Source organism: Leptonychotes weddellii, chromosome 11 (assembly GCF_054177405.1).
Source record: "Leptonychotes weddellii isolate Sample4059 chromosome 11, ASM5417740v2, whole genome shotgun sequence".
NCBI classification, from domain to species: Eukaryota; Metazoa; Chordata; class Mammalia; order Carnivora; family Phocidae; genus Leptonychotes; species Leptonychotes weddellii.
The window spans coordinates 29872559-29896934 of record NC_138379.1 but is presented as its reverse complement, the minus strand read 5'-3'; the positions used below and the strand labels follow the sequence as shown (position 1 = coordinate 29896934).

The following is a 24376-nucleotide window of genomic DNA, read 5'->3' as shown; positions in this document are numbered from 1 at the left end:
AAACATATAGTGTCATTTTCTGTAATACTGAGAATATATATCTAGCACATATTAATACAGGAAACTCTGAATCTGAGAAATCAATCATAGTATTTCAGACTTGAGAAGAAAACACCACATTATTCTCAATCAAAAGCATGGAAAGTGTGGGCCAAAGGAACAGGGCCATCCAGGAGTAATTTGCATTTTACTAAGCCTTCAACACATCCCCTGGCTGAGATCAATTCTTGATTAGGTGGGAGTTAGCAGCCATCATCCTAACACTGGAAAGGTAGACCCTCTCTGTGGAAGATACCCTCTGGAGAATTTTTGGTTCATTTATATATGGTGTCTGACATGTAATAAAAATATTTCTAGACATGTGGAGAGGAAATACAATCTAATCAGTACACAAAAAGAAACCAAGGAAAGTATAACTGAAGCTGATTCAGACACTGGAATGAGAAAACAAAGATTTCACGAAGATAAGTGTGTGTGTGTGTGTGTGTGTGGTGTGTGTGACAATAGAGAAAGTAAACAAAACAGATAAAAGGATACAATTTTTCACTGGACTTGGAATCTATTAAAAACATCAAGTAGATATTCTAGAATTAGAACAATATAATGCATGTAATTGAGACTTTAACTTTGTTCAGTAGCAGATTGGATAATAGGACATAATAGAACCGAAGACAAGTAAAATGTAAGGAAAATTAATATCAAATACCTATACTAATATAGAGAAAGTACAAATAATGGAAAGTAAACAGAGAGAATAAGAAGTGTATATCAATTTAAAATATTTTCAAGTATTTATAATTGTTGTCCCAAAAGGAATGACAAACAGAAGCAATATTTAGAGAGATAATGACTTAAAATTTTCCAAATGGATAATTATAGATCAGTCCAAGAGAGACAGATATCACAATCCTAAACAGTATGTGTACAGCAATATCCCTTAAAATTGTATATAAATTTTTTTTTTTAAAGATTTTTATTTATTTATTTGCGAGAGAGAGAATGAAAGACAGAGAGCATGAGAGGAAGGAGGGTCAGAGGGAGAAGCAGACTCCCTGTCGAGCAGGGAGCCCGATGCGGGACTCGATCCCGGAACTCCAGGATCATGACCTGAGCCGAAGGCAGTCGCCTAACCAACTGAGCCACCCAGGCGCCCCAAAATTGTATATAAATTTTTAAAAGTACACTTAAGACCCATGCACTTTTTCATTCTGCTGTATTTCAGTATAATTTATTAACAACAGATACTTAACTAAGAAAAGTAAAAATGTGAATAAAAACAATGAGGTCATCTCAACATCGTCAGGTTGGTACAAATTAAAAAGTCTAATGATACCAAACCCTGATACACTAGTGGTGGGAGTGTAATTTTTAAATGTGTGTATCCTAGAATTTGCACTTATCCCTATGTGTTTGGAAACATGTATAAGGACATGAAATACAGTAATGTTTGTATTAATACCAAATTGAAATAATTTAAATGCTTACTGTTAGAATTAGCGTATACATTTCATATATTTTCCATACTCATATTTTCAAATAATAATCAAGAATTAATATTAATGAATAAATATAAAGACATATCGATATTAATATATGTATAACATACTGTTGAGTAAAAAAAATCAGAATTATGTATTGTATTTAACAGGTGTTCAAATACACAAATCACATTTGTTTGGGATTATATATCATATAAATAGATGAAGTAGAAAAATACATATCGAATTCAAGGACCCACTTGCCTTTGGGGAAAGATGGAGTAAAATCACACTAAGGATGCTTAAAATTACTTCTGCTGTTCCCCAAGTGTTTCATTTTCCAATAATTCTATAGACACAGATAGTCTTTAATTTATACACACACATAGATATATTGTACACATTATATACAAGCATCATATAGTATATACATTGCATATGTATATTAGATATATGTATTACATGTGTATATGTATATTACCAATATGTGTATGCATGTTATCATATATATTTTATAAAAGTATAATATCATATATGACAAATATATAATAAACATGCTTTTTAACATTTAATTCAGATTGATACTTGCCTGATATTTGTTATAATTGTTATATTGTTCTCTATATGCCCCTATATTTTTCAAAATGTTATTTTAAGAAATGAAGAAAGTGTGCTGTCTGCTATTAAGAGCTTTCCATTTTTGTGATCACAGCTTAGCAGCCATTTTATTTAAAAAATAAGCAAGTAAGATGACTTGCTTTGCAATAATATACTGTATACATTTAGCAGTTGTGTAAAGAAAAGAGGTTGCTTCTTAACCACCAGGTTAAACGATGGGTGTTTTGATACAGGATAGAGGAGATGGAGTATTTCAGGTTGATCCATTTTGGAGTCTTTATGTTGTCTCCTTGTTATGCAGTAGTTGTGAAGGACCAGGCTAAACTTCTACTTCCCAGGGATTTGGGTCTCACATAGGCGTTTTTGTTACTACATATGACCAAAACTTCTTCATAGCTAACATAACTAACTTTTCAAACAGGATATCTAAAAAGTGTTGCAGTAACAAATTAGTAAGGGCATTTTGTGAATTCTGATGATATTCTTTCTTAAGGTTTAGATCTTTGGGATAAATGTTTTGAATGAACAACTAGATATTTTAACAACTCTGTTCCATTGTGATTGTCTTATTTTATGTTTTTCCAAGTATTTAAAATAATGGCTAATAGTTTTAAGGAAGCCTGCATGCCATTTTGTAGAGTACGCCAAGTATAATTCATCTTACCAAGGTTCCAGCTGTATGAGATTTTTTTTAATTTATGAAAAAAAAGTTTATACTAATTTATGTTAATCTCTGACTATATCCAACTCATGCTACATAATATTTCTTTTTAAAAAGGGACGACAAGACTCTTTATAGTTGGGAGAATCAGAAAATTAGAGATACAGATAAATCCTAAAATTCAACTAGACCATCTTTTTTTTTTTTCTTTTAATCCTTTCTCTAACACCCCTACCACAATCTCTACAAGATGCTTTAAATCCGAGGAAGACATAGGATTCCTGTGATCCCGAGGCAGCCTAGCCTCCTCTGATTTTTTTTTTTAGCAACTCTGACTTTTGGCATGTTCTTCCTTACATTAAATCTTTTCCCTGATCTGACTTCAGATAAGCCACTTAAGTCAGGTTTGAAATGGCTAAGTAGGTTTGAAATGCCTTTCGTGTGACCACCATGTGGTAAGATCTATGGGAAACAGAAAACATGTGTGATACACGATCTAGAGTTCCACACCTCTCACATTTTGCTGGGCACCAAAAATGAGGAAATAATTGTTTGTGGAGCCATAAGGTCCCAGAAGCACAGAGAATGAATGCATTTTATGTACTTGTGGGTTGTACAAACTGGTATAGTCACATAATACTAAATGAGAAAATTATGATTTGGCCTGAGTCACAGAACTCCAGGTTAACATAGAGTTTTTTTCTCCTTTGTCTTACCCATTCTGTGCTTTTCCCCACCCCATTTCTGTCCACTCCCCAGCCCACACCATGCTACAGTCTGGATTTAGCAGGAGAGGCTTTATGTTGCAGTGTTTCCAGAATCAGTCTGCCTTTCTTCAGTCATAACTCTTCCACTGAATCACCGTGTTCGAATTCCTCAAACTCTTTATGCATCACTGCAAAATGGAATACTAATAGAACTTACTTTGTAAGGGTGGTGAGAAAACTGTATGCATCCAGAAAAGTAAAGTACTAAGAACTCTTGGCACAAGGAAAACACTCAGGAAGCATAGTAATTATTAACATCAATGAATGAGATTGTAGAGACTGCCTGTCAGTGTTAACAATTTTTCTCTTTAACCTTCGGGATCTTGTCATTCCTTTTGCTACAGTAAGCTATAAAAGCATTTCATATTACTAGAGGTCGATTTCAACAAATCTCTTGTACCGTATGTATGAGGCTCATAAACTGCAGTCATAAAGGCAGGTAGAACTGCTAGCTCACTTCAAAATGGATAAAAACTACAGTTTAATGAAATTGCTTTCTACCTCTCTCCATCATCTTTATATGAGACTTTTTTACTCTCTTCAGGTGCCTAGTTCCTAAGAAGGTTATATCTGGGCTTCAAATAACCTCATATACCTCATAAATATTGTGAAAACATCTTCACACTCTAACTTGGTTCTCGTGACATGTTTAATGAAAGAAGTTTCAGTTTACTATCACAACATAAACAATAATAATCTCACGATCTAAGAATCAACCGTGGTTTTCCAAACAATCAATTCTTTATTTGGCAAAATCTTATGAATTATAGGTAGCCTCAGCTACTGGAATGTAAAAACAGCTTTATATTATGGAAATCTCTCAAACTTTCATATTAAAAAAATTTTTCTGTTGCATCTGACTGTCACAAAATTTTGCCCAGGAAAGCATGCATTATTTACATCAATATTAAAGATGACACATGTGAGGGGTGCCTGGGTGGCTCAGTCAGTTAAGCATCTGCCTTCGGCTCAGGTCATGATCTCAGGGTCCTGGAATCGAGCCCCACGTTGGGCTCTCTGCTCAGTGGGGAGTCTGCTTCTCCCTCTCCCTCTGCTGCTCCCCCTGCTTGTTCTCTTTCTCTCTCTGTCAAATAAATAAATAAAATCTTTTTTAAAAAATTAGAAAAAGATGTCAGAATGACCATACAGGATTCATAGAGCTGATTTCATGGCAGAAATAAAAGTTAAGGGGAAAGCCTTTGAATTCACAGCCCTTCGTGGTCTTTCCAAAGCCATCAGCCAATAGTGCACCCAGATCTCTCCGACGACCTCATATCTTCATGGAAATGAATTAAGAGAGAGATGAATAATATCATATGAATTTATATCTGTCAGGTGATGAGAAAGTAGGGCACAGTTGTCTTTGCAAGTTATATCTTGTTCCCAGAAAAAAAAGTGCATTTTAAGAGAAAAGTGCTTACCTACAGACACATGAAATAAATCTCCCACCATATCCTCTGGACGGTTTATTTATTCATTTAACAAACATTTGTTGGGTTAGAAACTGGTGATGCTGCAAGAAAGGTACTGGACCTCAAGAAATGACATCATAATGGAAATAGATAACACACTGAACATAGAAATAAGGTAATTTGCAATGACAACAAGGCTACCTAGGACTTAAAGTGAGAAAAGTGACAGAGACTTTAAGGAAGGAGTGTTCCTTGAGAGGGCCATCAGGGACTGTGTTTCCAAGAAGGTAAGATGTGAGCTGAGACTGGGGGCTATATGCAACTGATGAATCACTAAATTCTACCCCTGAAACTAATAATACAGTATACGTTAATTAAATTGAATTTAAATTTAAAAAAAAAAAGATGTGAGCTGAGAGAGAAATTTGAAGTGGAAGTTTTCTAATAGATATTTGGAAAAGGGTTCATAGGTACAGGAAACAGCAAGTGTAAAAGCTCTAAGATGCAAATATGTTTGGAATCTTTGATGGGCTGTAAATAAAAAGGGGTTGAGATAATCAGGTTCTTCCTAAAAAAGTTTGCATTATACTATTAAGTGGCAAAGCAAGTGAGAAGAGTGGTTTGGGGCAAGGAGGAGAAAGGCAGGGCAAAAACAAGACTGACCCTAGGAGGGAATAGGTTGTAAGATCTTAAGACAAAGTACACCTTCTACAGTTTGTACTGTATTTCATTAGGTGACATCTTGTTACAGTGAACTTCAAAGTGAACGGTAACCTGCAATTTCAAAACAGACTACAACTACAGCCAGCGGTATAAATGAAAATATAATGATGTCGTGGTGTAAAATCATTGTCTGAGTCCTACTTATGGAACTGGGTCAAGCCAAGTCTGAGTGGTGTCAGTAACAGGCTCTTTTAAGTCAGAAGGACTAAGGAAAGCTGTTTTTGTGGTAGAAAGCTGAGCAAAGTAGGGCAAGGTGGCTCACAGCAAATCTGTGATCTCTGGCAGGAAAAATCTACAATGTCATCAAGGAACAGAGGCAGAATCTAAGGTAGGAGGCCAGGTTGTATGCTTGTGGCCCAAAAAAGAAAATCAGGAGCTAAGAGATTAGGAATCGGTTGAAACACAAGAGCAAAAATAGCTTACCCCCGGGGCTGTGAAACATGGGGAGTTGGAGGTTATGTCCGTGTGATGTTGATTCTGTTATCTGAGATGATCCTGCCCATGTCAGGAGACCGCTGGGAACAAACAAGATGATCGCATCAAGTTCAGATAATTAAAAATATCACATACATGCACATCGTCGTGTATTGTTCCTTTGGAAAATGTGTCTTCCCTGAACAGCATTTACTGAAAATCGATGTTCTAAACTGTTAACTTGATAGAGTTCATTATTTATTTTCGCATCCAAGTTCAGCCATTACTCAGAAATTTGTTCATTTTGGCAACATATACACTAAGCCTGTTATAGATACAACTTTTACACACATCGTGTGTTTAGAGGAGCCAAGATATAAATAAATGCGTGAATAAAACAGCCATCATAACTTCCTGCATGATCTGAGATGATTGAAAGTCTACGTTTCAAAGCCACATTAACATTGAGTCTGAACCCAAACTTGCCTGACTCTGTTGCATTAGCTCTATTTCCATTGTCTCACTATAACATGTGAGATAGAAAACATCTTTAAATTGTTCAGTGCCACCTGGAGTATTTCATTCCTGACCCAGCACACAATGCTATGGTGTCCTATTCTGTGGTGAGCGGGGACTTAGCCACGATTATAACAAAGCACCAGGAGGAAGAGAAATCTGAACTATTATTTCATTTCTTCTCATTGATGTAGCTTCTCACTTTCCTTCCCTGACATATAGAAACAGCATTTTTACTCAAGTGTCTAAGTCATTGATTCAGAAAACTTTCTGGTGAGTCCCTCCTAATGTGTCAGGGATTATGTTCAGTGCTAAATACACAGTTTTGAACAAAATAGGCAACTTGCACATGTGTATATATTTATATATAAATTAAAAGTCAGAGACAAATTACGTAAAGGACACAAATATAGGATTGAAAGTAATGGGGTGGAGGAAGGACAAGAAGTCAGGGGCTCAGGCAAGCAGATCAAAGGGACCATGTTGAGTGAAAGGTCAGTCAGCTTGGCCCAGCTTGCCGCTATCCTGTCCACTTAACAACATTCCTCCAGCCTAGTTCTTACCAGATTTTTCTGTCATCTTAGACAACTTGTCAGGGCAATATTAATGAGAAGGAAATACACGTCAGTTCTATTTCTTATGTATTCCCAGTTGCCTGTCTTCCAGGCTGCTTTTTGTTTTGTTTTGTTTTTTTAATCTCTGACCTGGACCAAATAGATTTCTTAAACTGCTGTTCTTCTAGAAAGACATTCTTTCTCATCTTAAAGATAAGTCTTATCTTTATCTTTTATCACAGAAGCTCAGAGGTAGACATTGGGAAGGATCTAAGTCATGGTCGCTACTCTTCAGAAGACGGGACATAGGAGTAGATGCTATATGGAGATGTGTTCCTGGCATAGAATATAAAAGATAGTAGTTTTGTTGGAAGAATACTACCTCAGCAGGACAACAGACTTTGCTGCTTCAGTGGCCCATGGGCGCCCTGAAAGGGTGCACTCCACATGTGCCGGCCTGTCCAGGGGTCTTGGCCCCAGCACCTAATCTCTTCATCTCTCTTGCCACAAAGGCCACATCTCATGTCTTGAAATGGACGATTATGTGACATTTTCTTATTTGGGTCTACATGCATGACCTTTATTACCCCTGAGTTACCATAAGGTTTCCTAAAAGTTGTATGTCTCTTTCCATTTTGGCATTAGGGGATCTCTCTGTCATTTGTACTCAGCTTTACATTATTATTGTTGTTGTTGTTGTTGTTGTTATTTACTCTATCAGCATTTAAAAGTATTTTTAGGGATGCCTGGGTGGCTCAGTCGGTTAAGCATCCACCTTCGGCTCAGGTCATGATCCCAGGGTCCTGGGATCGAGCCTCATGTCGGGCTCTTTGCTCAGCCAGGAGCCTGCTTCTCCCTCTCCCTCTGCCTGCCGCTCCCCCTGCTTGTACTCTCTCTCTCTCTCTTTTTGTCTGACAAATAAATCTTTAAAAAAAACCAAACCTCCCTTTAAAAAAAATTTAAAAAATAAAATAAAAATATTTTTAGCAGTGGACACTGGTGGTAAGATGGGAGTTACAGATGGTTATTGTCTACATTAGTTCAGTCTGCCTTGTGATACAAACCAGGGAAAAAAAGCAGTCTGAAAACCTTGAACTTTCCTTTCTTCAGAGTAAAATAGTAATAATGATGCCAGTTCCACAGATGTTAGAAAGCATAAAATTATGTCATTCATGTGAAAGAGCTTGAAATACTGTGAAATCCTATGCGAATATAAGTGTAAATATTAAAATTTACAATCACATCGGATTAACTCCTACCACTTAACAAGGCCCACAGGAAATAAGTGTTTTATTAGAAACAAAATTGATTTTTTTTCCAATCTGTGAGCAGATTGAGTGGTGCTACAGGCTAATCTGAGAAACACAGGGGCCTGCATTGCCTGGGCACTGGTTTGTAATAAAAGAGATGGACACCAATAGAAAGATGGCAGGTTTCTACAGACATTTTCTTTTTTTTTTAATTATTATGTTCAGCTAAGCCACTGTATAGTACATCGTTAGTTCTTGATGTAGTGTTCAGTGATTCATTAGTTACGTATAACACCCAGTGCACATCACAACATGTGCCCTCCTTAATGCCCATCACCCTGTTACCCCCCCACCCCCCTCCCTTCTGAGACCCTGAGTTCAGTTCCCGGGATGCACAGACATTTTCTACTTGAAAGTGACCCTAGAGGCTATCACGATTGCAATCATGTCTAGTAACACATGTCTCTGAATTTCAGTGTTCAGAATATATCACGAGACACAGTAGCCCCTAAAAATAGACTGAGTGTGCATTAAACAGTGTGTCAGAGTGGAATTTAGAAGTTAGGCAGTTACATTTGAAAACTGGTAGGTATTTGTGTGGGGAATGAGTGTAGGCTAGGAGGACGGGGAGAATCAAATCAAATAAAGAACAACCGGAACCACATGTAAAAGTTGTCATCTCTCTTTTTTTCCATAGGACTCACAGCTAAAAGCAATGAAAGAGACTGTACATCTCTGCCTGTCAACCGTGTTCCGTAATCAACCTCCCCCTTTAAGTCTAATGAGGCCAAATCCAACTCAGCTGCCAATTCTACCTGGGACAGTTGGCCCTGTGATTCCTGATGCAAGTTCAAAATTCCAGGTACACTTCAGTCATGCTTTGAAAGTATAAGCAAGTCATGTACTGTCTTTATACTTCATTCTGTGTGATCATCAGAGTGGATCCAAGTAAGATACCAGATTCGTTGAGAGATTAGGAAGTAAACGGAAGATAGTAACCCTTTTGTAAAGTCTCCATGGTCACTTGGAGAACATTGGAAGACAACATTTGTTTTAGAGAGCCAGCTGCTTTTTAGCCAGAATTGCCTAGTAATAAAAATAATTATTAGTAGTATTCTGAAATAATCTAAAATTATTTTAAAATAATATTTTAACAGTATTTTTTCAATTTATTTATAATAATTATAATCACTTAATATAATTTAATAATACAGTATTTGTTATATAATTTAATGTAATTATATTATTAATCATATTTTAATGATAATAATAACTATTATTTTATAATTAATTAAAAGAAAACATCTTATATTACATACCAGTATACACCAGAGGTTTAATATGGAAAATGCTTTCTCTTAGGGTATAACAGTCATCCTTACAAAAGTGGATACTTTTTTTAAAAATTAAGGCCATAGTTTTCAACACTTCCTACACATGTGACTATCTTGGGATACTTGTAAGAAAATCCTGACACTTGGGATTCACCCCAAACCTATTGAATTCTTTCTGTTTGGGCTCTAAGTCATCAGTAGTTTTTTAAAACTTCCCAGGAGATTCTGAGAACTGGTGAATCAAGCAAAACTTCCTCAACTCCCACCACCACCCTACATTAGGCAGGGCAAAGGGGCGTTTGTTGCTTTCCGTCTCAGTCGTCAGAACTTTCAATGTACAGGCTCTCCGTTTAAATAAATGCTGACACTCTGAAATAGTTATTGGAGAAAGTGTAGCTTCAGGCAGTATATTTGGAAGTGCTGGCCCTCTTACCACTTGCCTTAGGACCACTAGCTGCCAGTCCGACTTCTAATGCAAATTTCAAACAATGGTGGGCCCAGAAACACCTGAGAACCACTGATAAGAGTTACCCAGTGATGCAGTACTTTTGGGGCTTTCTTACTGCTTATTCTGATCCCCTACACTTGAATTAAAAGGGGTGTGCACAAATGACAGTTTAGAGAAATACTGTTTTCGGAATCAAAACCAAGAGAAAAAAAGAATGTAGTGTTATGTTTTTATCTGTAACTAATCAACATATGGACTGCACAGATTTAGTCTGTATAATCTCATGTTTCTCTGTCAAAAATCATTTAAAAATGTATGTTTTCATTTCATCTTATTCTCTTCTTACTTGGTACCTAAGGATCTCTAGAAATGTTTAGGCCAGTATCTTTCTCCATTATTTTTTCCTGCCTCTTTGGAAACTCTAGGTCTAAAGTGTTTGTTTGCTTAACCAAAGGCAGGGAAGAAAGTTGCATAATAATATATTTGTTATGTTTAGGAAAAATCCTGAAGAAATCCATTGACACTGGTCACTGGTAAAATGCCAAGCTTCCCAAGCTTTTCACACAGTGTCACGCACCCACCGGGAAGCTACACTCTGCCTCCTTAGTGTTGGTCTAAGAGAGGAGCAAAGGTTCAGCCTTATTAAGTCTGATGACTTTGGGCAAAGCACTTTGTAATTCTTTGGGCACACAGGACACTTGTCTCCAACTCAAAATATGTTTGTTTAGGCCCAAGTAAAACTGGGCTCTTTATGACCCTGAACGTGTGGAGGAAATTACTGATTGTTCCTTTAACTGATTTACTATGAATAAATGTCCTGTCCTTGAAATAAATAATAAATATTTATTATTTCCCTTGGCTTATCACAGAAAAATGTAGGAAGCATTTAGATGAGGCTGGTTTAGGAATTGCTCATTTCTCAAAAAGCAATAACAGAAAAATCTAATTGTTTAAGATAAAGTTCAATAAATCTAAGTTGATGTACTATAGAGCATTCTATTTTATGGATTAGCATTAAAAACTTCTCTAGTGTTTGTGTTTTGCCCGCATTCTTTCTTTTCATTAGTGGTGGAAATTGTATTTTTATGTATACTTGGGTTTTCAGCTCTATGCCAGCACCTCAGGAAACATTTTTAAAATCCCAAATAATACGATGTGATGTGGGGTGTGGGTAAGAGAGACCCTCCCATCACAGAATCTTTTTTTCTCTGTACGTGAAAAAAGGAGCATTTAAATGAGGACGTTTTACTGGTACACCTTCAGAGTTGGCTAATTTAGCTGAAGTGACGTGATGTGCCTGCCTGCGAGCTGTGAGGGGTCACATCTCTCACCCTCCCTGTACCTCAGTTTCCTCAAGTGCCTGTGGTGCCTGTCAGAGTGTTGTTGTGGCATGAACATTACAACTAATAATGCCCCCTGTTTTCCGTGGACTAGGACTGGTCTCGTCTACTTTCATTTGGTTTCTTAAATCTTCAACTCTTGAATGGTTTTCCCGGAAATCTGTGAAACATAGCCAAGTAATCAATTTTCAACTCACATCTGGAAAAAAGACAAAATACCCACATACCGTGCCCACCCAAATGTCATTTTATTTTTCTTAAAGAAGATTTGGTAATACAGTCAAAATTTTCATTGCGTTATTCATGTGTGTGTATGTGTATACACACATACATACATACATACACATACACATTATTACATTAAATATATATGTGTATATTTCACTGTGGATTTTAAAAGCCACAGATTTCATTAGGCGGGGAGTTCAACATTACAAGAATCTACTGGCAAAAACTTAAAATAATTTATATATTGGTAACCCCTACCTTTTTTAAAGATTTATTTATTTATTTGAGAGAGAGAGAGAGAGTGCATGAGCAGGGGGAGGAGCAGAGGGGGAGAGAGAGAGAGAATCTTAAGCAGACTCCCCTGCTGAGCGCAGAGCCCGGATGCAGGACTCCATCTCACAATCCTGAGATCATGACCTGAGCCAAAATCAAGAGTCAGACACTTAACTGACTGAGCCACCCGGGTGGCCCTGGGAACCTCTGCTTTTTTTTTTTTTTTTTTAATTCTGGAGGATGCCTTTATACGACCTTTTAGTTCTACAGCTGAATTTTCTGCTGAGGACCCTCAGTCGGGTCAGTCAGTCTCCTTTCCTTCATCGTATTCTCCATAGTTGTTATGTTGCTTCTCTCTAATTTGAGGGAATTTTTTCCTACCCTCCAAGTTAGAATTACTTTTTCTATTCTCAGTGCTCTGATAGCACAGTGTTTACCCCTCATGGCTCTTGATCACACCATGAACACAATGATGGCTGCATACTCCTCTCTCCTTAAAGGAGACAACTGTGCTTAGCTCCTTGATCTGCCCACATTATTCAGTGTCCAGAATGATGTTTCTACAGAATTCATTTGAAATGACACTTGCTGTATTTTTGTTTTAGTCAGTTCGGGCTGTTATAACAAAATGCTGTAGGTTAGGTGACTTAAATCATTTCTCGCAGTTCTGGAGGCTGTGAAGCCCAGGATCAAGGTGCTCCCAGATTCAGTTCTTGATGAGGGCCCTCTTCCTGGAAGGTAGACAGCTGCCTTTTGGCTGAGTGCTCACATGGTCTTTTTTAGACATGTGTGACTGGAAAGAGATCTTTTTCTCTCTTTATATTTTTTATGAGGGCACTAATCCCACCACGAGGGCTCCACCATCATGACTTAATCTAAACCTAATTACCTTCAGAAGGCCCAGCTCCTAATACCATCATACTGGGGGTTAGGGCTTTAACATAGGAATTTTATTTTACTTTAAAGATTTTATTTATTTATTTGACAGAGAGAGACACAGCGAGAGAGTGAACACAAGCAGGGGGAGCGGGAGAGGGAGAAACAGGCCTCCTGCTGTGCAGGGAGCCCGATGTGGGGCTCGATCCCAGGACCCTGGGATCATGACCTGAACCAAAGGCAGACGCTTAACAACTGAGCCACCCAGGTGCCCCAACATAGGAATTTTAGATGATACAGATAATCAGTCCATAGCAGTGCTCCTCTTCTTGGATATTTTCCTATTTAGAAGTTAGAAAATATATATTATTGAGTGCTCATAAAGTGCTTTCTATTCAACCAAATTGTTTTCCATCTGTATGCCAGGACCATGCTCATCACTGGGGATGCAAATTTGAGATCACATGATCTTTTGGACACTGACTGAATTCTCTGTACAAAGAGAACAAGAGAAAAAAATGCAAGGGGTGTGTGATAGATCAGGACTTTTTTTTTTTTTTGTATTTGGAATTTCATATTCCAAACAGCTTTGATTAAAGATAAAGACTAAGGAGACCTGGATCCAAAGGCACATGAGATGATGTCTTTGTTATGAGAGTATATATTTATTATGTAGAAAATATTGTTGCAACAGAGAGGTAAAGAGCAAAGGTACGAGCCAGGAGCTCTGATTTGCATTTGCCTAAAATAACTCCTAACTAGAGTGGAAACAAGCAAACCAGTGACAGTCTATTTCCCTGAACCATGTCGAGGATGATGGTGATCTGATCTATGGTACAGAAATGGAAACAGCGTTCCAGATGTCATGGGGGCATAAAACTGCTGTGATGTAGTGGTTAAGTGGGATGCATGAAGGCAGGATGTGAAGAAGAACACTCTGTGCTTGCATTTATTCACTGTGATGCAAAAGGCAAGAGGAGAACCAAGATTGGTTTGTTTCTCAACATACTAAGTGTTAGAGGTCTCTCATATAGTCAAGTGTCTATATCCCATAGGTGACTGAACATTTGAATCTGGAATGCAGGGAAGACACCTGAGTGGAGATAAAGGATTTAGCATCACCATGGCTGGTGATTAAATGTTGGAAGTAGATTAAATGACTTGACAGGACAATGTGGAATGAAAAGAGATGAGGGCCACAAAAGACCCCAGAGAAGAGAAATACTTCAGTGTGGTTTTTTGTGTAGCCTAATTGACGTAATGTTTATGGTAAAAGTGCATCTCTTGTCTTTCGTTGAGATCCTCTTTTGGACTGAGAACCATGACTTTTTTATGCTGTTTTACCAGTACAAAACAACGGAATATGCATGTCATTGTGTAAAGTTAGAGAACAGTGAATACTCCATGGCTGGTATTTGCTTTTAAAAGCAGACTGGGGGCGCCTGGGTGGTTCAGTTGGTTGGGCATCTGACTCTTAGTTTCGGCTCAGGTCATGATCTCAGGGATGTGAGATGGAGCCCCACATGGAGCTCTGAGCTCAGGGGGCAGTCAGCTTGAGATTCTGTCCCTCTCCCTAGGCCCCTCCCCCTGCTTGCTCCCTCTCTAAAATAAATAAATAAATCTTTAAAAAAATAAATGCTGACTGCTTAAGTTTTCAGAATTTGTACTAGTCAGCTCATAAACACAGCCCTTATTAAATATTAATTACATATACTTACAATTAAGTAAAATTTACTAAAAGCAAATGTGGTAAATACCAAAACTGCTACATCATGCTATTATCTCTGTTCCTGAGGTTATTATAATATGTCTTTTGGGCCCATGTTGTGGAAATACTATACGAGGCTGTGCTACTGATTTCTCTTTCCATTTCATATTCAATATTACTGCCTTGATAGATTGAAATTGGTAGTATTTATACCATAGAAATTGACAAACACTACAAATCAGGGTCCTCCTGACCCCCTAAGTTAGTGAATAACACACCCTTGTGTATGTATGAGTATGGTGTGTGTGTATGTGTGTTAAACCTTTAAGATAGGCTTACTTGGCATCATAATATACAAACGATATGTGATCAACATACTCATTTGTTTTTGTCTTCTGCTTGTGTGGTAGAGCTAGATGAAAAGTAAGCGCTGAGAAAAGGCAAAACAATTAGTTTTAAAAACTGCTTGTTTAATTAATGGCATGCTCTGAAAAAACTAACACTTTTTATATGTCCATTATACTGTTTTCCTTAATTATATTCATTTTATTTTAAAATATCAAATGTGACTTTATGTAATTTAGAAAATATACAAATGTAGGAGGAAGAACAGGAGGCCTATTACCCACAGGTCTATTTTTAGGTGAAAAAATATGAATTATTAATACAGTAATGTCATTGGTGTTTACAACTGCATGATAGGCAGTTTAAGAGCTAGGATTCACTTTACATTAGGGTGATGATATTTACCTGTGAGTGTTTCTGGGAGGGTTAACTAAGATGCGAAAAAGGCCACACATTGGCCCTGGCACATTAGTCAAAGACAGTTCCCAGTCTCCTCCCTTCCGCTCTCCTCCCTTCCCCAGAGCTGAAGTCTCCGCAGGACAGGCTCCCCTCAGCCTTGGTCCCTAGGTAAGCCTGGAGAGGAAAGAATTTGTGGCGCAGCCTGCACCATGCATCCAAGGTCGTGTGCCTCATGGGGACTGCTGGGTTGTTCTCGCCTCCCCACCCGGGACCATCTGCTTCCTGGTCCCAAACCCACCAGTTACCACATCAGGGCAGAGACCTTCAAGAGGAGAAAAGGCCCATGTTTTTCTTTTCTTTTTTTTTTTTTTTTTAAGATTTTATTTATTTATTTGAGAGAGGGAGAGAGAGTGAGCACGAGTGCGGGACAGAGGCAGAGGGAGAGGGAGAAGCAGACTCGCCACTGAGCAGAGAACCCGATGCGGGGCTAGACCCTAGGACCCTGGGATCATGAGCTGAGCCGAAGGCAGACGCTTAACTGACTGAGCCCACCCAGGCATCCCAAGGCTCATGTTTCTGTCCCCAGTGTTCTAGCTAAGACCCTTGAGGGTACAGAGGGTCTTCTGCCTATGTAATTAGGCTGTACTTTTCATCAACATCCAAGAAATCTTGAATAATGAACATAACTACAAGGAAAATTGTTGTTTTAAAGAGAGAGCTAAGATTCATAAGTCAGACTGACCAAGTAAAATCTGTTTTCTGCAACTTTCTAACTTTAAAACTTTGATCAGGGGGTGTCTGGGTGGCTCAGATGGTTAAGCATCTGCCTTCAGCTCAGGTCATGATCCCAGGGTCCTGGGATCGAGTCCCGCATCGGGCTCCCTGCTCCTTGGGAGCCTGCTTCTCCCTCTGCCTCTCTCTCTCTCTCTGTCTCTCATGAATAAATAAATAAAAAATCTTTAAAAAAAAAAAAACTTTGATCAAATTACTTCTCTGGGACTAATCTTCTGTATATATAAGATGGAGACAATAATAGCACCAACCCTACAGAGCTGGTGTGATGAGTTAATAAAAAAAAAAATCCACATACAGCCTTCAGCTTATGCAGTACTGTCTGACCCTGAGAAACAATAAAAGTAGGAAGGAAGTATTATATCTGGAAACCAGGATAACACTTTGAAAAGATTTAAAGATTTTTGGTATGGAATATTAACTTTAATTAAAACAAAAATTGTGTGCCTTGTTTTATTGTTGATATGTGAGTATGCAATAGATCTGTCCAAATGAGTACAACTATAGTTTTTTTAGCATAGTAGTATGGATGGATTCTTAGAATACATTTAATGTCAGCTATCATAATAGTAGGAGAACACTGAAAGACAGCAGAAAGGAAAAACAATTCAGATAAGTAATGCCGATAAAAAACAATGAGGAAATTGTTATGAAAATCCAGTATTTCAAAGGGCGCCTGGGTGGCTCAGTCGTTAAGCGTCTGCCTTCGGCTCAGGTCATGATCCCAGGGTCCTGGGATTGAGCCCCGCATCGGGCTCCCTGCTCAGCGGGAAGCCTGCTTCTCCCTCTCCCACTCCCCCTTCTTGTCTTCCCTCTCTCACTGTCTCTCTCTCTGTCAAATAAATAAATAAAATCTTTAAAAAAAAAAAAAAGAAAGAAAAGAAAATCCAGTATTTCATCCTCACCCCAGGCGGTGACCATCTTCTTTCTTCTTCTTTCCATGCAGCTCACTGCCTTGGATTTATCTGCACTTTACACTGATAAAGGTCACAACTGTGGTATCTATTTAATTGGGCAAGGATGATCTGTTTTTTGTTTTTTTGTGTGTGTTTTTTTCCCCGTTTGTTAGAAATGCCAAAGTCATTCTAGTGACCCCATTCAGGAGCTTAAAGTCATCCAAGCGAAAATTGCATTCTGCTTGGTGCCCGACGGTTTAAAGCAATGTGGATTTGTATTTCCCTCTCTTCTGCCAAAAACCTGTTGCAATGCAATTTCCAAGAAGTCTCAAAGCAATGCACCTGGAATCATCATAGACCAAAGGTTCTCAACCCAGGCTGCATTTTTAATCACTGGGGGTTTCACTCACCCCTGAGTGTCAACACTCACAATTCTGATACAATCCAACTGAAGAGCAGGCTAGTTTGGGGGATTATTCAAAGCTCCCAGATTATTCTAATTTATATCCAACGTTGAGAACTATTAAGATCCTAACTCTAAGAATGGGAAAGGAGTCTGAGAATTAAGCCTACCCTTTTCCCCCACTTCCCTAGAGAAGAGATTTATCAGCTACCTCAGAGGTTTTAGATAGATCTGGTTTTCTACCAGTTGTCTGTCATTAGCTCACTATTTGGTTATCTTTCACATCTATCAACTGTTGGTGTTCTTCCATGCTACAAAATATATTTTATATCTTTATATCCAGGGTTATTGTAAGGATAAAAATGAACACATAAGTTGAAAACACTTTTGTAAACTATAACATTACAACTAAGGAATTTTGTTTGGATTTCATTTTTGGTCCTAGGAGGTCTTAATAGCTTCTTTGATTACTTTGCAGCAGGTATGTGGCAATGAAGCTAAGTTTCAGTTAAAAATATTTAAAATAGTTTTGTTTTATTAAATAATTAATTAAATAATAATTTAAATAATATATAATAAACAAACATTAAAAATTAAAAAATAAAATAATAAATTTAATTTAAATATTTTATTAAAAATAAAAATTCAGTTAAAAATAAAAAACATGGTATTTTATGAATATACATGATTATATGTACATAAATATTGTAAAATTATGTTGTATATTATAAGATACATATTTGATCTGGTAAATATGAAAATTGAACCCACAAGGAATCTTTGATGTATTTTTTTTTAGTACTGGTGTGCAGGTTTGTACTTGGAATAGTCTGAAACCAAATTCTCATTAGTTTTGATTTATTCTTGATACTTATATAATAAGAACATTATTTATAGAAATTGATTAGTCGAGTAGCTCTATGAAGTTCTTTCAAAGACAGTTGTTAGCAACAGGAGGACATAATTCATTCAATCTTCCTAAAATTAGAATAGGAACAAAACATTCTTGGTCGAAATGTTATCTTAGGTAACTCTAGGAAGTCACATTAATATTCAGAGAAAACCTCACTACTGGATATCTTCTTTGTCACAAAAGAATGGTTACCAGGTTCCATTTTCTTTTTATTTTCTTTCATAATTGAGATTTTATTGGTCGTCTTGAGGACCGATACCCAGATGTTTCAGTTTGTACACAATTAACGTATGTACCAAAAAATGTAAAAGGTATGCAGTTGTGATTCTTTTCTAAACAGTCATTCCAGCGACTTTCCAGCTTAAATTTGGAGGCAAATTTTTTTCTTAAGAGGATATCATGTGCAAATATTTTCAAATGTTGTTAAGCTGTTGTGTCATAAATCCCCCTAACTCACAAAATCATCTACAGCACATACTCAGCACATTATCAAAGTTACGAGGTAAACTGAACTACCAGGACCAAAGATGTTACAGAGTGCATGAAATTCTGATAGGGAGAGCCAAGGCCAAGGAATGGCTTTCCCTTAGGAAACAATTCTACTAAAAATAAGATGAGAAGAGAAGTAATTTAAAATGATCAAGACATAATAAATGCAGGACTGTGGCTCCAAATTGCCATCCAGTGTGCTGTGTATTGTAGGATATAAAACTACTTCTCCAGCTGTGGAATGATAATCAAGACAATCAAAACCTCCCATATTCAATATCCCACTATTTTCTGATTGTACCAAAAATAAACAACCAGCAAATGATTTTGCCTCTTAAAAAAAAAAAAATTACATTTTAAAAAATGGGATGAGGCAAGATTCTCTCCTTCTTAAAAATGTTTCTAGAGCTACTAAAAGATTTCCATCTACAAAATAGTTGATTAAAATATTCCTCTGGATTGTATAAGAAGGGAGACAGGCACCATCTGTAAGACATGGTATATGATGTAGTCAGACTCAGCTTTTTTTCTCTCCTGCTTCATCAGAGGCTGGACCCTCCTTGTTTGTAGTTTCTCCATTTTCTGCAGGTAAATCATCTTTAGTTTCTGGGTTAGACATTTTCTCCTGTTTTTCCTTTGCTCCCCTTTTCTCTTTTGTCTGAAGATTTATCATTTCCTGCTGTATTTCCTGGGCTTCCTTTCCACTTTGCAGGAGCAGGTTTAGATGACAAGCTCCCCTACTGATCTCGCCCTGGGGAGCTTCTTTGGCAGAGCCCATCCTCTAAAACACACTGTTATAGAAGGTTATAAATAGTGAGAGGGTGGTCAGAGTTAAAGCATTCTAAGGTCTTTGCATTTTTTGGAAAGCAAAAATATTGAATAACTGCAAACTCTGACAAGTATTCACATCAAGATATTCTGAATAACCCCACACACATAAAATACTTTATTGCTAAAAAATGCTACCCATCAAAAAAAAAAATGCTAGCCATTATCTGAGCTTTCAAGAAGTCAATCACTGACTACAGATCACCATCACAAATATAATAATTATGAAAAGTTTTGAAATACTGTGGGAATTGCCAAAATGTGACACAGAGAAATGAAGTGAGCAGATGCTGTCCAAAAAATGGCACTGAGAGACTTGCTTGATGCAGGGTTGCCACAAACCTTCCATTTGTAAAAAACACAGTATCTGCTAAGTGCAATAAAGCAAGGTACACCTGAAGCAATAGAGAGAGAATGATTAGGAAGACAAGATGATACTAGCAAACACAATTTTTAGGAGATTAATAGTATCTTCTTGGGGAGAGACGATGAGTCTGTGGTGGTGGGAAAAGGGATTTGAGAAATGCAAAGAAGACGAGTTGATTCTTTTAAATAAGTTATTTGTGAAGAGAAGGAAAGTGGACAAATGTATGGGGGGCTTCTTAACAGGATGGAAGGAGATTGAGTACATTTTTGGTAAAAGAGAAAGGGGGAATGAATAAAGATAATGAAGACAAAATTTAGAGACCTATATTAAGTAGTCAAAATTCTAGAAGAAGCACCAAGGGATATGAATATGATCACTAGGTAAAGAGCAGTAGGGACATACCAACTTCTGAGATGGAAGATCAACTGGTTAAGATGAAGGAAGGTATGGATTAATTTTGATGTAGATGAAGGACAGTTCAAAGGGGATGCTGCCCAATGGCCTGTAGTTCATCAGTGAAAATTAGGCCCTTACTGACTCTGGAGAAGCTTCCTGTCCCTCTAGACAAATGCTTTGGCAAACCTGTCTGTACCCATCACATATACACTAATTCCAATTTCTAAATTCCCTCTATCGCACATCTGTTGGTACCCTGCTTTGTTTTCCAATCCTAGGGGAAAAATGAAACGACACATCTTCTCAAGAGACATGAAGTTAGGAAACATGAGATCTAGTAAAATGAGGTATTGCTTCAAAGAAAATATAGTAAAATAAAAGTAATCATTATACTCAAAGATGATATAAACTAAAATTAACAGTAAATCCAAAAGAAAATTAGCAAATTCATTTGTATTCCAGCAAATGTAAATTTGTTAATAAAATGTGCTAAGGGATTAAAATCACCTAAAATTCACTAGTTTCCAGTGTATTAAAACCAACTTCTTAAATAGAGTTAAATGCTAATCCATTCTGTATATACATTATCATGTACATGTAGAGAGAAACAAATAATGCTTTTTCAGCTGTAGGCTTATGCTTCTTTCCAATGGTCCTTTTTAGGCATTAACAAGTTCTATTAGGTGGGTACTCTGAGTATGCTGGACTCTCCCTTTATCATCACTGTCCTGGAAATCTGTGTTGGAATCTGCAACTAAATGTTAGCTACTCAGTGCCAAGAATCATGTGTAAGAGCACAGAATTTGGAATTCAACAGACCAATTCTAAATCCCAGCTTCTGCCAATTATTCAATGCACATATGAGATATTGAGAAATTAAACTGGAGACTGTGATTATTCCTTTTGAAATAGAGCTAACAATACAAAACAATGACCCTAGTAAACTAAGATGTATAAATGCTAAATTTATAGCATGATATCTGGCATACAGTATAGCTAGTGTTTAAGAGCATAGATTCTAAAGGCAAACTGCCCGGATTTGAATTTGTGCTCTGTACTAATCGGCTGTGTAACAAAGGCAAATTTTTAAACCAATTCTTACCAGCAACATGGGGATAATACTATTTTCCTCAAAAGGTTGTTATGAGGACAAACTAAATATTATTAGTTTCAGACTTATTTGCTCTAGTGAAATATCATTGTGTGTCCATCTCTGGGGAAGTGTCCATCACAAAATTCTATATGGGGGACAATAAGAAAATAATACATGCATTCATCAAAAGAATTTCCACAAAAGGACTTCCAAAAACAACAGGAAACATAAGATCTTTATATTTGCTGAAAGTAATTATTCTTTGTACTAGATTTGATGAAAGACCAGAGAATTGTCATCTTGATCCACCCTGAATGCACTGAGTTGGATTTAAATGTTTCAAAGAAAATCAAAAATAGTAGCCTTGCTTTTCATCACTCTATGAAGCACATTGATATTCAGGATTTTGTGAAATTATAGACAGTCTTTTTGAATCTCCTAGAGTGCCAGTGTTAGGCTTTCCTATGACATGTTTAGTCCTCTTTGATCTCCTCTTTACGAAAGCAAGAGTATTTCCTGAATGTCCGTAGCTACCTAACCTAGGAAGTTATTCAAATCAAGTATACTCAAAGACCAAACTTTTCTCCTTTGTATGCTATTGTGTAAGTTCTAATTGCTCAATAATAATAACAATAGTGATGAATTTAATTTGCATAGTCCTTTATGGTGATTACTATAAGATGTTTTACTAGATTATCGTAATAAATAGAGCAGATCTTACTGTAACTATTTTACTTACAAAGGAACTGAAACAGGAACCCAGGTTTTTTATGCCAAATCTTGTGCACCAAATCACCATCTCAGAATGCACATTACTTAGAACTTCAGAGATATTCTTACAAAAAGGAATGAACATTTAAGTATACACTGCTTCTTACATTATCACAACACTTAAATTTTATAGAGTATTTGTTCTGTAACTGATTTACTGCTGAGAGCTTTGCACAAGTTTTCTCAGTTAAAATCCAGAAGAACATTTTCAGGTGGTACTGGTAATATTCTGATGTTATAAGTGAGAAAACTAAGGCATTATAGAGGTTAGTGATCCATCTTAAGTCTCAAAACTAGGTCATTGGCAATTGAGGTTTTGAAGTCAAGTGTACCTGGCTCTAGAATCTGAGAGTCTGACCATCACTTTACAGCTGAAGTTGTGGCTCTGATAACAACCCCGTTGCATTTAGAAGAGAAGGAAAAAGGAATAAAAAGCAAAACAACAAGAAAACAATTCACAAAATGGCAATAGTAAGTCTATACTTATCAATATTTACTTTAAATGTAAATAGACTAAACTATCCAATCAAAGACATAGAGTAGGAAAATGGGTGTAAAAACAAGACCTAACTATATGCTGCCTACAACAGACAAATTTCAGCTTTAAGGACACGTGTAGGCTAAAAGTGAAGGGATGGAAAAAGACATTCTATCCTTATGGAAATCTAAAGAAAGCAGAGATAGCTATACTTATATCAAACAAAATAAACTTTAAACCAAGGACTGTAAGAAGAGACCAAAAAAGTCATTATATAATAATAAAGGGGTCAATTCATCAGGAGATTAAAAAATAAAATAGGAGCACCTAAATATATAAAATGAATATTAACAAATCTCAAGAGAGAATAGGCAGAGAATATAATACAATGCTAGTAAGGGACTAGCCTTCTTTCAACAATGGATCAATCATCCAAACAGAAAAGGATACATTGGACTCAAACTACATGTTAGATTAGATGGACCTAACAGACGTTTACGGAATATTCCATCTAACAGCAGGATACATATGCTTCTTAAGCACACATGGAACATTCTCCAGGACAGATCATATATTAGTCCACAAAATAAGTCTTAATAAATTTAAGAAGATTGAAATAATATCAAGCATTTTTTCTAACCTCAGTGGTATGAAATAAAAGAATCATAAGAAAAGTGGACAATTCACAGATATGTGAAGATTAAACAATATGTTCCTACACAAGCAATGAGTCAAAAAAGAAATCAAAAGAGAAATTTAAAAAAAAATATTTTTTTCAGATAAATAAAAATGGAAATGTGACACATCAAAACTTATGGGATGCAGTTCTAAAAATGAAATTTAGAGGGATGGCTGGGTGGCTCGCTCAGTTAAGCATCTGCCTTCAGCTCAGGTCATGATCCCAGGGTCCTGGGATCGAGTTCCGCATCGGGCTCCCTGCTCAGTGAGGAGCCTGCTTCTCCCTCTGCCTCTGCCCCTCCCCCTGCTTGTGCTCTCTCTCTCTCTCTCTCTTTTTCTGACAAATAAATAAGTAAAATCTTTAAAAAATAAAAATGAAATTTAGAGTGATAAACACCTGCATAAAAAAAAGAAAGATGTCAAATAAACAACCTAACTTACACCTCAAAGAACTAGCAAAAGAACAAACTAAACCCAAAGTTAACAAGGAAAGAAATAACAAAGATCATAGGCAAATAAATGTAATAGAGACTAAAAAGATGATAGAAAAGATTGAAAAAATTAAGAGCTGATTTTTTTGGAAGAGATAAAATAGACAAAACTTTAGTTAGACTTACCAAGAAACAAAGAGAAAGGACTCAAATAATAAAATTGCAATTGAAAGAAATGATGTTACAACTGATGCCACACAAATAAAATGGATCATAACAGACTACCACAAACAACCATGCACCAAAAAGTTGGACAGCCTAGAAGCAATAAATAAATTGCTAGAAACACACACTGTACCAAGACTGAATAATGCTGAAATATAAAATCTGAACAGACCAATCACTACTAAGGAAATTAATCAGTGATTAAAAACCTCCCAACAAACAGAAGTTTAAGACCAGATGGCACCATTGGAGAAATCTGTCAACCTTTTAAA

General features: G+C 36.8%; 1 protein-coding gene across 3 annotated transcripts in view; it reads left to right on the top strand.

The window, feature by feature from the left end:
- LUZP2 (leucine zipper protein 2) overlaps positions 1 to 24376 on the top strand; it is a 429416-nt gene that overhangs the window by 350113 nt on the left and 54927 nt on the right. For all 3 annotated transcript variants that reach the window (XM_031026653.2, XM_031026657.2, XM_081798447.1), the window contains one exon: positions 9091 to 9255. In XM_031026653.2, the coding sequence (XP_030882513.1) occupies positions 9091 to 9255 (165 nt within the window). The remainder of the gene's footprint in view (positions 1 to 9090; positions 9256 to 24376) is intronic.